Here is a 16,230-nt window from a genome sequence, read left to right on the forward strand (position 1 = left end):
AATGAACTGCTTATAAGCGCAAACACTTTCAGGAATATTCACAAAGAAGCCTTTAACCACAGTTTGTTCTGGTCATTGCAAAACATCCCATGGCTTAAAAGCAAAACAAAACAGGAACAATCAAAAGCCCTCACATAACTCATTTAGGCAAAAGATTAAACGTTTTTCCGTTGCCATGGTTACTGTTGGTCATCACAGCAGCAAAATGGGCTGGCTTGAGCTTTATCTCATTTCCTTGTGACACACTCAGCTTGCATGAGATTGTGAAAGGGCAGAAGAAAAAACAAGCTCAGAGACCTAAGAGGTGGCCACGTAAGTGCTGGTGACGCTGGTCCCCAGGGGTCAGGCGGCTGCGGTCGTCACAGGACGTCAGGAAGCACAGCGTGCTGCGTTTCTCTCCATGACGGCAATCCTCTAAAAATCAGTTAGACGAAGGTGCTTAATAAATACTTGTTTAACAAAACATAATAAAATTGGGGCTTCTAGTACAGTTAAGAATGAAGGTTACTCAGTCGTGTCCGACTCTTTGTGACCCCCATGGACTGCACAGTCCATGGAATTCTCCAGGCCAGAATACTGGCGTGGGTAGCCTTTCCCTTCCCCAGGGCATCTTCCCAACCCAGGAATCGAACTGGGGTTTCCTGCATTGCAGGCGGATTCTTTACCAACTGAGCTACCAGGGAAATGCCAGTTTGAGTTGGTTGTTTAAATTTTTTAAAAAAGTAGTTTTTAAAAATTTAATTGTTTAGAATACTTTTAAAGAAAGAACCGGGAAATTGCCGAGACAATGATGAAAGGGCTTTTGTTCCTCCCATCGTGGTGTTAAAGACAGGTGTGTGGAGTCTGGTCGTGACGAGCTTCAAATTAGCTGGCAGAGAGCAAGGGTCATGTTGGTATCTGCTGCTGTAAAGTGGTTTTACCTGAAGCCTGAGGTTAACTACAGAATAACAACTCTCTTTGACTTCATAGAAAGTTCATAGAACTCAAGTTTTTGAAAGTGTTTTAATGTTTTGGCCACTCGATACAAAAAGCTGACTCATTGGAAAAGACCCTGATGCTGGGAAAGACTGAAGGCAGGAGGAGAAGGGGATGACAGAGAATGAAATGGTTGGATGGCAGCACCGACTTGATGGGCATAAGTCTGAGCAAGCTCTGGGAGTTGGTGATGGACAGGGAGGCCTGGCGTGCTGCAGTCCGTGGGGTCACAAAGAGTCGGACACGACAGTGACTGAACACCACCACCAACAAAGGGGAGAAGCATCAGCACATCCCCTGGAAGCACAGATGCGGGGATTCTGTGGCGACACAGTGCTTAGGACTCTGTTTTCACTGCTGAGGACCTTGGTGTGATCCCTGATAGGGGAGCCAAGACTCCCCAAGCTGCATGGCCACACCATAAACAACCCCCCTGCCCTCCTCCCCCGAAAAGCGTGTATTAGAAAGATCCCGACAGGAACTGCAAAGATACTGACATGGTTAACGCTGACCAGCATGTTATTTGAAAGTTTCTCCTCTTCTTGCAAGCCTCAGCTGTGTCTCTGTATGCATTTCAATGGGATTTCTTAAGATCCAAAGTTTGTGTTTTCAAAACACGGTTTTGGTTTTGCAAAATAAAACTGCTCTGTGGGTGAAGTAGGGATCGCCTTCCGGTCTCAGGGCTCTGACTGGGGACCCAGGTGTTTAGTGGTCCCATGTCTTTCAAACCTGTCAGCATGTGACTCTAGAAATCAAAGCAGAGGAGGCATCACTCAGATGCTTCTTTCGGTTTGACCAGAGCCCTGATGCGATCTGGGGAAGTGTGCTTCTAACCCACACAGAAGCTTGCACAGCTCCTCTGCACCTGGCCCCAGAGGGGTGAAGCTTGCCTCTCTATGCAGTAACCCTTCTCAGATTTCAGCCATAATGAATAAAGATGTTTTGCAAACATGCTATGTACTTTGTTTCATTGAATGGGATCCTTTTTCTTGCTGCCTTGGGCGTCAGAACAGGTGTGTCAACAGCCACTGGGTGCTCAGAGGTGGACACCCCTGGTCGACCCCGGACTATCACACCTCTGCTCTACATTAGATGACCCCAGACTGGTCTTCAATGGCGCCCGGGTCTTCTTCTCTCCTGTTTCTCGTGTCTTCTCTCACGGTCAGGTCTGGCTGGACCTTGAGTGTGTGGTTTCTGCCCCTCCTCTGAGTCTTTAGAAACACTGTTCCACTGTGTTTGGGGATCAGCTGCCTGTACTTGGAGGGACAGCGGGTTCATGCCTGCCAAGCTGTTAGTGATAAATTAATCACATGGACATGCATGATTTCTTGCAAATGCATATGTATGTGTTTTTAATATATACTGACCAGAAGATAATTTTTCTTGGTTTCTGTTACGAAGTAAATGAGATGGTCTTGATCAATTGCTTCTGGATAACCGAGATTTGCACATATATACGTATGTATATGTATATATGATATATTAGCAAAGGTGAAAATTCAGGGCTGAAGTGTTATCCTCCAAACTGTACACTGATTTTCTTCTGATGACGAGAGGCTAGCTCTTAAATGAGGCCAGGAAAGTACAATATTTTAAAATCTTGGTCAGATTTCCGCCAGCGTGCCAGTCCTAGGCATTCCGGGGCATCAGGACAGAGTCAGGTCTAAATGAACATGGTGTGTGTGCGTGTACAGTCTACTGGTGTGTCTCGTGGGGAGGCCTGCCGAAACAAAGGGTCACAGGCCAAGCCGCTCGACCAGCAGAAGCTCGCTTCTCAGTGTCTGAGGCCCTGGTGCGGCAGAGCTGGTTCTTCCCGAGGCCTCTGGCTGGCTTGCAGATGGCCGTCTCACTCCTATGTGCTCATGGCTGTGCTCCTAGGGGGTGGAGTGTGCATTCTAATCTCTTATAGGGACACCAGTCACATAAGGCCGCATAAGTCACAGTAGGCCACCCTAACAGTATTGTGTTTAACTTAATCAGCTTGTAAAGATCCTCTCTCCAAATCTGGGCTTCCTAGGCGGCGTTAGTGGTAAAGGACCTGCTTGCCAATGAAGGAGACATAAGAGACGCAGGTTCGATCCCTGGGTTGGGAAGATCCCCTGGAGGAGGGTATGGCAACCCACTCCAGTATTCTTCCCTGGGAAATCCCATGGACAGAGGAGCCTGGCGGGCTACAGTTCGTGGGGTCACAAAGAGTCAGACACGACTGAAGCGACTTAGCACGAAGGCGCTCCAGACATGGTCGTGTTCTGAGGAAGAGGGGTCAGGACCCCAGTGTGTTAATCTGGGGGTCACAAGTCCAGCTGGCCCATAACGACTAGGTTTCTGGAGGCAGAGCGGCTCTTTGTATCCGAGTTGATCTCAAGCCTGAGGACTCATTTCCGGGTGGTGCCCTCCTCCCTGGTAAGGGCGTCCCGGGCAGTCGTTCCCGCTGTGGGCTTCAGTCCTCAGCTGTGCTCCCCACTGGATGCGGACAATGACGATGCTGTGGTCCTGGGCGGACACCCCTGCCCATTGAACTGCACTGACGCTCCCGCTGCAGACGGGCCTCCCCTGGGAGCCTCTGCTGGTCACCTGCCCCCTCCATCCTGCCCCAGGGGAGGGGGTGGTCCTGCTTCCCCAGCCCCGTAAGGGGCATTCCCCCAAACCCGGGCCACTTTTGTGCTTGACACAAGAGGGCACCCTCTTCTCTTGGGGACCTCCGGCTGGTGGGCAGCGGCTGTGGCCGCAGAAGCAGCTCTGATGGTGCCGGTGGAGGGGGGCCCCTGTGCGCCCACCTGTTTGCACAGACAGGGGATCCCTGGCTCGAGGCTGCAGAGGCCCCTGCTGTCTAATCAGCAGCCCGTAGCCTCCCTCACAACCATGGGGAGAGTCAGGGCTTCACGTGCGGTCGACTGGTGGGATCGCAGCACCTCCTCCCACGCGGCGCCTGCTGCCCCGAGGGAGCCAGAGGGACACGCTCACTGTCCTCGAGCTCAGGGACTCTACATGCAGGGAGGCTGCAGAACCAGCGCTCAGAGTGAACAGCTGGGGCTTATATTCTCCTGTTATGATTCTGCAACTCACTGAAAATTGCCAGATTGCTTTCTCACATTCTTCCTAGAGCCAGTCAGTCAGTCAGTTCAGTCGCTCAGTCGTGTCCAACTCTTTGTGACCCCATGAACTACAGCACGCCAGGACTCCCTGTCCATCACCAACTCCCGGAGTCCACCCAAACCCATGTCCATCGACTTGGTGATGCCATCTAGCCATCTCATCCTCTGTTGTCCCCTTCTCCTCCTGCCCTCAATCTTTCCCAGCATCAGGGTCTTTTCAAATGAGTCAGCTCTTTGCATCAGGTGGCCAAAGTACAGAGTTTAAGCTGAGTTATTTTGTTGTGTAATCATCAGCTCCGGGCATAAAGAAAAAAGTTTTATGTGATGAAGACTAAGAAATGTAGGGAAAAAAATTTGTCCATTCCTTCTCCTTGAGAATTCCAGACCCCTCCCTGTCTCCTTGAGAGCCCCAGACCCCTGTCACCTCCCTGGGGACCTCGGGCTGCTTATCAAGCTGCCTAGAAACTGACTCTCTCAGTTGGACACTAAGTGACCGAGCGCACACACTCCTGACTTGTCAGGAGACGTTGCGGGGCAGACCTCCCGGACGGGACGCTGCCGCCACCTGCTGGGCACAGTCTGCGCTTATGGGACATCCAGGCGACAGAGGCCCCAGCATCTCAGAGGGCAAACCTCGCCAGGGTGTCTTCCTGCATCTCAGTGCGTTCGTCTTCACTCGAGGTCAGTTGGGGATGGGCAGCTGCCCTGGAGATCCCGTCAGAGGCGGCCAACAGCCTGGCCTTCCCAAGGAGCTGTCCTTAGCCATCTTTCCAAGTCTGCATCCCCGACCCAGAAAGCCTGGTGTGTGGTCAGCACTTGGGTCTCATACTTCTCTCCATGAACACTTGGTTCCACCTAAAATGCCAGCTTTGCCAACAAAGGTCCATCTAGTCAAAGCTATGGTTTTTCCAGTGGTCATGTATGGATGTGAGAGTTGGACCATAGAGAAAGCTGAGCACCGAAGAACTGATGCTTTTGGACTGTGGTGTTGGAGAAGACTCTTGAGAGTCCCTTGGACTGCAAGAAGTCCAACCAGTCCATCCTAAAGGAGATCAGTCCTGAATATTCATTGGAAGGACTGAAGCTGAAGCTGAAGCTCCAGTACTGTGGCCACCTGATGCGAAGAGCTGACTCATTGGAAAAGACCCTGATGCTGGGCAAGATTAAAGGCGGGAGGAGAAGGGGACGACAGAGGATGAGATGGTTGGATGGCATCACCGACTTGGTGGACATGGTTTGGGTGGACTCTGGGAGTCAGTGATGGACAGGGAGGCCTGCCGTGCTGCGGTTCACGGGGTCGCAAAGAGTCGGACACGGCTGAGCGACTGAACTGAGCCGAAAGTGCCAGTGTTGCTGTTCCCATTTGTCTCGGTGGGGAGGAGCGACTCAGGCCCCGCAGGACCCAAGCTGAGCATGGCAGGGGTCTCAGGGGCCCGGGGGAGCAGAGGCAGAGCCCTCTGTGTGGGAATCGTGATGAGTCTCCTGTTAAGTCAGAGCTGGCTTCCTGCGCTCTCCCCTGGTGGCATTCATACCCTGTCCCCCCAACCTGGGGGGGAAGGAATCTGTTGACGGTTTACAGCTGAAGGAGGGACGCTGCCAGATGCTTGCCAGGAACTCGGGTACCAAGGTTTCCACAGGCCAGTGGCGGTTACCATGGTTACTAGACAGGTGGGCAGGAGCAGGAGGGGAGTGGCCCCTGTTGCCAATGCCCAGGAAAGCCCTTCCCTCCTGTGGTCTGGTGTGAGTGGACAAGGAGGCTGGGAGACCCCACCCCCCATCAGAATCTGCTGGACGCCCCCTCCAGTCTCTTGCCCACGGAGGACAGCAGGGTCCCTTCGTCTGCCTCTCTGTTGATGAACCGGCTCTCTTTATCAGCTCTCCACACACATACCTTAAATGTCAGGTTGGGAATTTAATTTTCAAGTAATGCAATTGCTGAGTTACCATAGTTTCCAGGGAATTTTGCTACCTCCTTTTTGCTGTTTTCTTCCTTTATCTTAACAGTGCTTGCTTTTGTGTTGGCAAAAGTCATAGCCAATGTATTTTTCTAGGCAGACAGCTCTTCAGATTTTATGATGCTGGTGTTTGGAATCACACTGAATATTTTAGAGTAAATTAAAGCTCTAACTGCTTACAGGCTTATTAGGATGCAGCAGGATTGGGGGGGGGGGCGGTTCTCAGTAAATAAAAGTATGATAGCATCAGAGTTCTAGTAAAAATGAGAAAACCGAGTCATGAGAGAGTTCTAGAGTTTCTCCCACTCGACACTGAAATTCAAGTTAGAAATCAAAAGGGTGTGCCCACAACTCCCCCTGAGCTGAGCTCACAGCAGCTTGGAGGAATTATCCGTAAAATACATTTATTTTCTCTAGTATGGTGAGTGTGTTCACATCCAAGATTCCTGATCAGGCTTAAAAAGTTTCTTTTGCCTGTATTTTAAATTTGGAAATAATTTCTATAATTAAATATATTTCTTGAGTTTTAATAACTTGGACGGAAAGGAGATCAACTCACTCAATCCTAAAGGAAATCAACCCTGAATATTCATTGGGAGGACTGATGCTGAAGCTGAAGCTCTAATACATTGGCCCATTTGAAAGAGCTGGCTCATTGGAAAAGACCCTGATACTGGGAAAGACTGAAGGCAAAAGGAGAAGGGGACAGCAAAGGACGAGGTGGTTAGATGGCATCATTGACTCAATGGACAAGAATCTGAGCAAACTCTGGCGGGTAGTGGAGGACAGAGGAGCCTGGCGTGCTGCAGTCCATGGGGTCAGAAAGAGTCTAACTCAACTTAGTGACTCAAAAACAACAACAACGAAACTAACCAAGACCTGTAGCTTAGACCTGGGGATTGTATTTCATGCAGGCGTTGAACCGGGTAGGGTTGTGGTGAGAACTGGCTACTTTTTTCTCACCAAGTGAAAAACTGTGTCACATGATTATACAGCTACCAGAGTGGCTTGGGCTTTTGTCCAGAGGTGGGACAAAAGTCCCTTGGGTTTGAGTCCCTTGGACAGCAAGGAGATCCAACCAGTCCATCCTGAAGGCACTCAGTCCTGAATATTCATTGGAAAGACTGATGTTGAAGCTGAAGCGCCAATACTTTGGCCACCTGATGCGAAGAACTGACTCATTTGAAAAGACTCTCAAGCTGGGAAAGATTGAAGGTGGGAGAAGAAGGGGACGACAGAGGATGAGATGGTTGGATGGCATCACCTACTCGATGGACATGAGTTTGAGTAAGCTCCGGGAGTTGGTGATGGACAGGGAGGCCTGGCGTGCTGCGGTCCGTGGGGTCACAAAGAGTCGGACACGACTGAGCGACTGAACTGAACTGAGCTGAGAAACAAGCCTGTCCTCTGCACTGAACGCCCGTGTGTCTAACGGGGCTGTGCGAACACACAGCCCGATCCGATAGGAGCTGAATCTAACCAAGAACTGTTCAGTTTCACGTTAAACGGAAACCAAATGCACGCGCTCTGGGGACTCCGGACTGTCCCTGTCGCGGGCACAGGAAGATGGCAGAGCAGAGCAGGGGTGGGGGTAACATGTGTCGGGGAGAAGCGAGGACCTCCGAGGACAGGAGGGCACTGCGGACGGGAGGGAACGGAGGCCCAGGGGAAGCTGACGCTGGGGGCGTGGAGGAGAGGCGAGCAAAGGGGCAGCGGAAACGGAAATAAAGCGCCAAAAGCAGACCTCTGGACGACCTGCCCTGACAGCCGAGCTGAAATCACCACTGCAGCACCCGGAGGGGGAGCGAGAGTGGCGGAGGGCGCTCCTCCCTGAGCAGCAGGCAGGTGTGTGCACAGGTGCAGGGTTCATTTAAAGCCTTCTACACCCGTGAGCTACAGGCTGCGGCGGGTTTCTGCCTTCGGGTCTGAGCGCAGAATGCCTCAATCTCCAGGAAACCCAGGGTTCTGCCTCCAAGGCCCCCTCCTGATCAGACGAGGCCCACCCCATCAGGAAGGGTGAGCTCCTCTCCTCACAGGCAGGTGCTGACCCGTCCACAGAGGCCTCCACACAGCGCCTGGATTGGGGTCTGATGAGTCACTGGGCACCCAGGTCTGGCCGTGTGGACACAGACAAGTAACCATCACACTGACCGAAGAAGGGAAACTAAAAAATGCATTTGAAACTCAGTGAGGCGTAGGTCGGGCTGCCCAGGTGGTCAGTGCTTTAGGGTAAGGGTCCGTCAGTGAGCCTGCTGCTCAGAGCTCAGTTGCCAAAGAATCTGCCCGAAATGCGGCAGACCTGGGTTCGATCCCTGGGTCAGGAAGATCCCCTGGAGAAAGAAGTGGCAACCTACTCCAGTATTCTTGCCTGGAGAATCCCATGGACAGAGGAGACTGGCAGGCAACAGTCCATGGGGTCGCAAGAGTTAGACACGACTTAGCGACCAAATCACCACCACCACAGGTCAATGAAGCCATTTCCGTGTTCGTTTACTACGATGAAGGGGACTATCCTGGCAGCGATGTGCCTGGATCATATGGGCTTCCCAGCTGGCTCAGTGGTGAAAATATCTGCCTGCCAATGAAGGTGACGTGGAGAGGCAGGTTCAGCCCCTGAATCAGGAAGATCCCCTGGAGGAGGGCATGGCAACCCACTCAAGTATTCTTGCCTGGAGAATCCCAGGGACAGAGGAGCCTGGCGGGCTGCAGTCCATGGTGTCGGACATGACTGAGCACACAGGCAGCGGCAGAGAGGTGCAGACTGGAGTCCACGAAGGCATAGCTGCTCGCAGGGACCAGGAGGGCCACCCAGTGGCCAGGACGGACCGGCAGGGAAGTCCACTCCAGGGCGGGGCTCCACCCCCACCAAGGCCTGGGGCGGGGCCTGGGGCGGGCCCTGGGGCGGGGCGGTCTGTGCCCAGGGCTGGCACGTCTGCCAGTTTTCAAAGAAGAGGTGAAAATCTAGACTTTTAAAAATGTAGAGTCTTGGGTCTTCTTAACTACCTATAGTATAAGGCAAGTTAAAATTACTTGTGAGTCAACCAGAAGCCTTCTGTGGGTGGAATGCAGTCTTTGGGCAGCTGTTAGAATTCTGAGATGGACAAGGATTTAACAAACCAGACACAGCGGCAGCCTGGGGAGGCCCCTCCTGCCCCCCTGGGTGGCCAGGTGGGTGCTGTGATGGTGCAGTGCACAGCCAGGCGGCGGGGTGCACAGCCAGGCAGCGGGGTGCACAGCCAGGCGGCGGGGTGCACAGCCAGGTGTCGGGGTGCACGCCAGCTGGCCGATACATGCCAGGTGGCCATGCAGGGCTGTGCAGGGCCTCACAGGTTGAACCAGGACCCTCTCTCCCCCTCCGTCTTTCACGCCCTGTGCAGCACACTCACATCTCTGTCTTCTGCCCTCTGAGCCTCATGCAGGACCAGGAACGCCCTGGGGCATGGTGTCCACTCTGCTCTCCCCTACAGGGAGGTACAGTGTAGTCACAGGACAAAGACTGGCACGTTAAGCAAACTATCCCATTGAATGTGAACGTGGAAACCATCTGTGCCGCCTGTCCAGGGGCTGGACTGACGGAGAGAAGCTCCCATCAAGTCCCCAACGGCCCAGCCTGGGGCAGGGAGTGCCCAGGGAGGCGGCGGGGCTGGTGAACTTGGGGTGTCAGCCTGGGTACCGGGGGGCGGCGGGGGATGGTGTGAAAAGGGCCTGCGCCTCAGCTCCCAGTCTCCCGTTGTCTGACTGCAGTCGGCAGACGGCTGCTCTGCAGGGCACCGTGCAGTGAAGACCCCAGGCGTCCGGTGTGCTCGGGTCAGGACGGGGTTCCGGGGGGCTGGCTGCCCTCCCAGCCGTCCTTCCAGTGAACGGTCATCTCTCTTTCTGGATGGAGACGTGGGCCCCACCTGGTGATGGGTTCGAGTTTCCCCGGCCGAAGGCCAGTGGGGCTGAACCTCCAGCTGAGGCCGGAGCACTCCTGGGGACAGCAGCCCGTCCCGCCCTGACTCCAGGCTCCCGGGGGTCTCATGACTGAGGCTGGGCACGGGGGGCCCTCAGCTCGCATCCAGGGAGTGGCTTCTCTGACCACCTTCAGGACATGTGTCTTCCGGCCTACGGTTCCAGTGAGAAAGAGACTGAGACGTGGAAGCTGTCTGAGATCTCCGTGGATTACAGAGCAGGGTGGCCTCAGAACGAACCCGCTTAGACATGGAAGCTGTCTGAGATCTCTGTGGATTACAGAGCAGGGTGGCCTCAGAACAAACCCGCTTAGATGTGGAAGCTGTCTGAGATCTCTGTGGATTACAGAGCAGGGTGGCCTCAGAACAAACCCGCTGAGGGCCTGGTTCTCACCTTCTTCTCCGTCTCTGAAGTCATCAAGTGTTTCCTGATTTTCAAAGAAACGTTTCTCCCCTGCACATCCCTTGGGAGGGCTACTATAAAAGCAAACAAGCAACCAGAAAATGATGAGGGCTGGCAAGGAGGTGGAGGAACTGGAACCCTCGTGCACTGCTGGCAGGAATGTAAAACGGTGCAGGCACTGTGGATACACTGTGGGGAATCCTCAGACAGCTCGACCTGGAGTCACGGGGTCCAGCATTCCTCTGCGGGGACGGCCTCTACCCATTGTAAAAAGATCCCTGTTAAACGATGAATAAAGTGAATTTTTAAACTTTAAAATCAGGTTGATTTGTGTAGGTATTTATTCTGCAGATTTATTACGCATCTACTGTGCGCCAGGCCTGGTGCAAGGAGCCTCCAGGGTGGGGAGCGCAGACAGGAGGCCCACGGAGGCCTGCGGGCCAGGGCGAGGCAGGCCGCGGGCAGGGGCAGCGGGGAGGGGCTCCTGGGACAGAGTCGGGAGCGTCCCAGGCCGGAGCCTGCACCTGCAGCCCGTGTGACCCAGGCGGGCACAGCGGCTGCTACAGTCTGGAAAGAGGAAGGAGAAGGTGGCTGGGAGTTTCAAAGCGCGACGGCATGATCTGAGCAGAGAAAGAAATTCATCTCTCATAGGGAAATCTGGGTCAGAGCTGAGGCAGGGCTGAGATTTGCAAGACGCACAGCAAGGCTGGGGACCCGCCGCGTTACAAGAAGCGAGTCACGGGAGAAGAGAAACCAAAACCTGCCCCTGGCAGCAGAAAAGCTGTGGTTCCGACTCCGTCGCACACCGTCTACTCACACTTTCATTCTGAGTCATTTCCTTACTCAGGGAAGATACTCTGGGGAAGACAGCCTCCGTGCGCTGTCTTTAAAGAAAGGGCCCGTCCGAGTGCAGAGCTGGCGTCCGACGGAAGAGGCAGGACCAGGCGGCCAAAACATCCTCAGAGATGCCTGGAAGATCCTGAACCTTCCACACACAAAAGTTTGTCCCATTTCACAGGATCCTTAGAAAATACCCAGAAAGGAATTACTGGAAGGAGAGAATAGCAATAAAGCTCTGATTTAGCAGAGCTGCTGGACACCTGGCTCAGGAGGCTGTGTTGAGGGTATGTAGGTGAATGGCTGAGTCCCCAAAGGGACCCCAGGCTTGTGGGGACATGAGCAGAGCTTGCCGACTGAACAGGTCACGTGGAGACGGCCAGGCAGCCCCTGCTGTGGGCCGAGTCCTGGGCCAGGCTCTGTGCCCACAGTTTCATGTCTTGTTTCAGCCACGTGACGGCCCCGTGTGGTCTGTCTCTACTGTCCCCGTTTGACAGGAGGGGAAAGTTCAGAGCAGTTGGATGAGCTGTCCCAGGTCACAAGGCAAGGAAGTCATGGAGAAGCATGCTGTCAAGGGGCCCCAGGCATGACCGCTGACCCCGGGACTCTCAGCCTGACTGCACGGCGACAGGACTGACGCTGTTGCTCAGTCGCGTCCGACTCTACGACCCCGTGGGCTGCAGCCCTCCAGGCTCCTCTGTCCATGGGCTTCTCCAGAAAGAATACTGGAGTGGGTCGCCATTGCCTTCTCCAGGGATCTTCCTGACCCAGGGATCAAACCAGGGTCTCTTGCATCTTCTGCATTGGCAGGCGGGTTCTTTACCCTGGAGCCACCTGGGAAACCCGAGGAAATTCAAGAGGGGGCTTCAAACCTACCCATGCCTCCCAGACCAAGTGAGTCAGAACCCCCGGGGTGAGCTGAGGCATCCAGATTTCAAAAGTTCCCGAACTGATACCACAGCGAGTCTAGGAGATGGTCATCAGGACCCTGAGGAGCAGAAGTTCTGTGATGAGACCTCCCTGTTTGGCCCCCCGGGTTTGGGCAGAGCCACTGGCCCCAGCGTTGTGGAGGGTGCCTGGCAGGACGGTGTGTGGGAAGCAGGCAGTGCCCAGTGTGGGCCAGCAAGCCTGTCCGGACGGTCACGTGGGCTGGCTTTGCCCACCCCCACCCGAGGGTACCTGATGTCTCGATGGCTACATGTTTGAAGGGTGTGGATTTACCTGTGTAGGGACATAAATGTCATCAGCACAAGGACGGTTAGTTTCTTAACCATAACCCTAACTGGGTTATCAATAAGGCTTATGGGGAACTTATCATAACATGGGAAATGCTTACATCGAACGTTAGTTTCTTTAAGTTCAGTTCTGTTGCTCATCTGTGTCTGACTCTGCGACCCCATGGCCTGCAGCACGCCAGGCTTCCCTGTTTCTTTAAAGCAGCGTTTAAAATTGTATATGCAGTAACATCAAAGGAAGAAAAATGGAGATAATTCTTTGCTCTGAGACAGAAGAAACACAGTTTAGAATCCACATCAGAGAGTTTACTCAGCAGCATCACACCTCATCTGGTCCTGTTTCCCTCCTAAGTCCTTTGAAATTCTGTTCACTCGGGAGGAACTGAACTCCGAAAAGAAAGCGGTGTTGCTGGGGGACCCGCGTTCCCCGGGACCCCTGGGCACACTGGGTGCCTCGTACTGTGGCCTGCGTCCTTCAGGGGTGCAGTAGAAAGGCCACGCCCACATTTCAAGTCTGGTTCTGGCAAGGAGCCTACGTGGGAGGCATACAGATGGGAGAGGAGGTAGCTTTGCCATTTTCTGTTGTCTAATTCCAGCAGTTCTAACCTTAAATCCTGCAGCAATCATAGAGCCACCTTCTGGGAAAAGCAGAAGCCTCTCTCTGGGGGCGGTACAGGTAAAGGTCTTGTGAGGCCCCAGTGAGGGCTGCATGGGGCCCAGGGCTACAGGCAGACCCTGGGACTGAGTGCTCCAGGCGGATCCCGGACCCAGAGCTCCAGGTGGATCCCAGGACCGAGTGCTCCAGGTGGATCCCGGGACCGAGTGCTCCAGGTGGATCCCGGGACCCAGTGCTCCAGGTGGATCCCGGAAACCATTGCTCCAAGTGGATCCTGGGACCAAGTGCTCCAAGTGGACCCCGGGACCCAGCCCTACAGGTGGACCCCGGGAACCATTGCTCCAAGTGGATCCTGGGACCGAGTGCTACAGGCAGATCCCGGGACCTAGTGCTCCAGGTGGATCCCGGGACCCAGTGCTCCAGGTGGATCCCGGAAACCATTGCTCCAAGTGGATCCCGGGACCCAGTGCTACAGGTGGATCCTGGGACCGAGTGCTACAGGCGGATCCCGGACCCAGTGCTCCAAGTGGACCCCCGGGACCCAGCCCTACAGGTGGACCCCAGGACCAGGGCCACAGGCCTCGTCTAAGCATCTTAGAGTCTCTCTGGGGCGGCACCACCGTCTTGAACAGAGAACGGGAGATGAGGCAGATATGAAGGTGACATTCTAAGTCCTCTGTCAGCAGCGTGGGCTGCAAATCTGGGACATCATTTAAGAGAAAGAGGAGACGAGGCCGTCGTTGCCGGTGTCCAGGGGCTCTGCCCACCTCCTCTGCGGTGGCCTTGCTCCTGGCGGGGCCCCAGCCGCCTTGCTCAAGACTTCCACGTTGTGGGCATTGGGTGGAAAGCACGCTCTCACACGCAAAGCGCTGTCTCACTCCTAGTTCTTCTCCCAGGAGGCTCAAACAGAGCAGGGGAAGCAGACGGATCTCAGAAGCACATAGCCGTTCAAACCTTAGAGAGTTCTACAAGCACTTTTGAGAGGTTTAGTAAGAAAGCACTCATAATAATAAAGGTAGGCACTGACCTTGCTGTCTTGGGTGTGACCTATAATTTATGCAAGTGAAGCTTGAGTTTATCAAACCGTGGTGAGCTAAGCAGAGCTGAGCATGGGACGCTTACACCCGGCGGAACCTGGTTTCAGCTCTGAAGCCCCACTTCCCCATGTCGGTTACCACAGTCTGCACAGTAGGTGCAAAAGGGCAGTTTTCATTTACAAACCAGCATAGGAATTAAAGTGATTTGCCAGCGCCAAAGAGTCAGAACCACACCAGCCATGCCGCCTTCCTCCTCCTCCCCCTCCTTCACTGGACACCAGAGCATCTTTCCTCAGCTGTGAGTGTGGGGCCATAACTGAGCCATTCAGCCTGTCTCAGAATTGTGTCACGGAGATGCTACTGGCTCAGTTTTGAGTAGCGGCTCCCTGAGGCTCCATCGCTGGAGGAAATCCCGGTGAACACGGTGGGGAGTGTGTAGTGCCTAATCCTGACTTCCCATCCTGCTTGCTCGCCCCTGGGGAAGTCGTCCTGGAGACGGGGAAGGGCGGGTGGTCCTCAGGAGTCCGAGTCTCTGAGGTCCCAGCCCGGGGCCTCTGTGTGCTGCCGGCGGGTCCGCAGGGTGAGGGTATAGAAGAGCTTGCGGTAGGAGTGCCGGAAGGCGGGGCTAGAGAAGCAGTAGACCACGGGATTCAGCACGCCCTGCAGGTAGGTGAGGCTGCCGGTCACGTCGGCCGCGTGGACCGCCGCGCTCCGGAGCCCGCAGGCCCGCGCGGCGGCCAGCAGGACGCGGGCCACGAAGCAGGGCAGAAAGCACAGTGCGAACAGCACGACCACCGCGCCCACCAGCGCCTGCGCCCGCCGCAGCTTGGGCTGCTTGTCCGGCTCCCGCAGCCGCTTCCGCAGGGTCCTGAGGATGCCCACGCTGCAGAACAGGATGAGGCCGAAGGGCAGGATGAACTGGACGAAGAAGAACGCCTCCCGCCAGCGGTGGCGGAAGGACTCTTCCCGGGGCTCGGGGCCGGGGCAGTCCGCCTCCGAGGGGAGCGCGCTCTGGTGGTTGAGCGCGGCCATGAGCAGCCACACGAGGGCCGAGATGCCCCAGGCCGCCCGCAGGGACAGCGCGTTGACCCTGAGCCTGGAGTGGACCACCCGCAGGTAGCGGTCCAGGGTGACGGCGGTGAGGAAGGCCACGCCCGCCCCGCGGCACAGGGCGCGCAGGAAGAGCAGCGCCTGGCAGGACGCGCGCCCCAGGTCCCAGCTCTTGCGCCGCAGGTAGAAGGCGGCGTGGAAGGGCAGGCAGCCGGCCAGCAGGAGGTCCGCGAGCACCAGGTTGAGCAGGTAGACGGCGTAGGGCTTCCACACCTTCAGACGGAAGAAGAAGGTCCAGAGCGCCACGGCGTTGCCCAGCGTGCCCAGCCCGCACTCCAGCAGCAGCAGCGAGGCCGTGGCCACCTCTGCCGCACGGCTGTGCTCCGAGCAGTTGGGCGGCAGCATGTCGCGAGTCCCGCCGTCCGTCCGTCTAGGGGGCTGAGGCTCCGGGAGCAGAAGGCAGGGACGGAGCCCAAGGCTGTGCTGGTTCCCGCCAGGACGGACGGCACACTGACAGCATCCGGATGAAGCCAAAGACAAAGTGAAGTTTGTTTGGGGAAAGAGGATCAGGAGCAGAGGGAAAAAACCCTTGCAGTTTTGTTTTGCCCTGAAAAAGGGGAAATTGTGTTTCACTTCCTGTCGTCCTGTGTTAAATCCAGCACTTTATCCTGAGGGTCTGTGTGTGGCCCCTGAGGGGCTTGGGAAGTTCAGGAAGATGTTATAAAGTTAAGATAATGGTGGGAACAGACTGTTCTAGAGTTTGCACTGTCTTCCGACAGCCAGACCCGGGGCTGCGATCCCCGAGAAGAGGACGTGGACGACCCGGCCAGTCGACGGTTCCCCGCTTTCACTTGTCCTTTCATTTCATCAGAGCTGATCTTCTGTTGAGGAGAAGACCCTCCCCCCCCTCCCCTCCCACGCTCCCCACCTGGGGACCCACACCCCCGGGTCTCCACGGGCTTGGAAAGCAGAGTAAGCTCAGGGATGGGTCTGGGTGCACAGACTCCGCCAGCATGTCCGGTCCACGAGCCCAGGGACGCGCGCTGGTGACGCTCTGTGTGCCTCACACACAAGCAG

The 16,230-nt window shown here is 55.3% G+C and overlaps 1 protein-coding gene across 1 annotated transcript; it reads right to left on the reverse strand.

Moving 5' to 3' along the window:
• Nucleotides 1-10,689: 10,689 nt before the first annotated feature.
• Nucleotides 10,690-15,804, reverse strand: GPR31 (G protein-coupled receptor 31). The gene has a single exon (XM_019967683.2). The coding sequence runs from the start codon at nucleotides 15,556-15,558 to the stop codon at nucleotides 14,620-14,622; it is 939 nt and encodes a 312-aa protein (XP_019823242.2). The 5' UTR covers nucleotides 15,559-15,804; the 3' UTR covers nucleotides 10,690-14,619.
• Nucleotides 15,805-16,230: the final 426 nt, after the last annotated feature.

Source organism: Bos indicus, chromosome 9 (assembly GCF_029378745.1).
Source record: "Bos indicus isolate NIAB-ARS_2022 breed Sahiwal x Tharparkar chromosome 9, NIAB-ARS_B.indTharparkar_mat_pri_1.0, whole genome shotgun sequence".
Lineage (NCBI taxonomy): Eukaryota > Metazoa > Chordata > Mammalia > Artiodactyla > Bovidae > Bos > Bos indicus.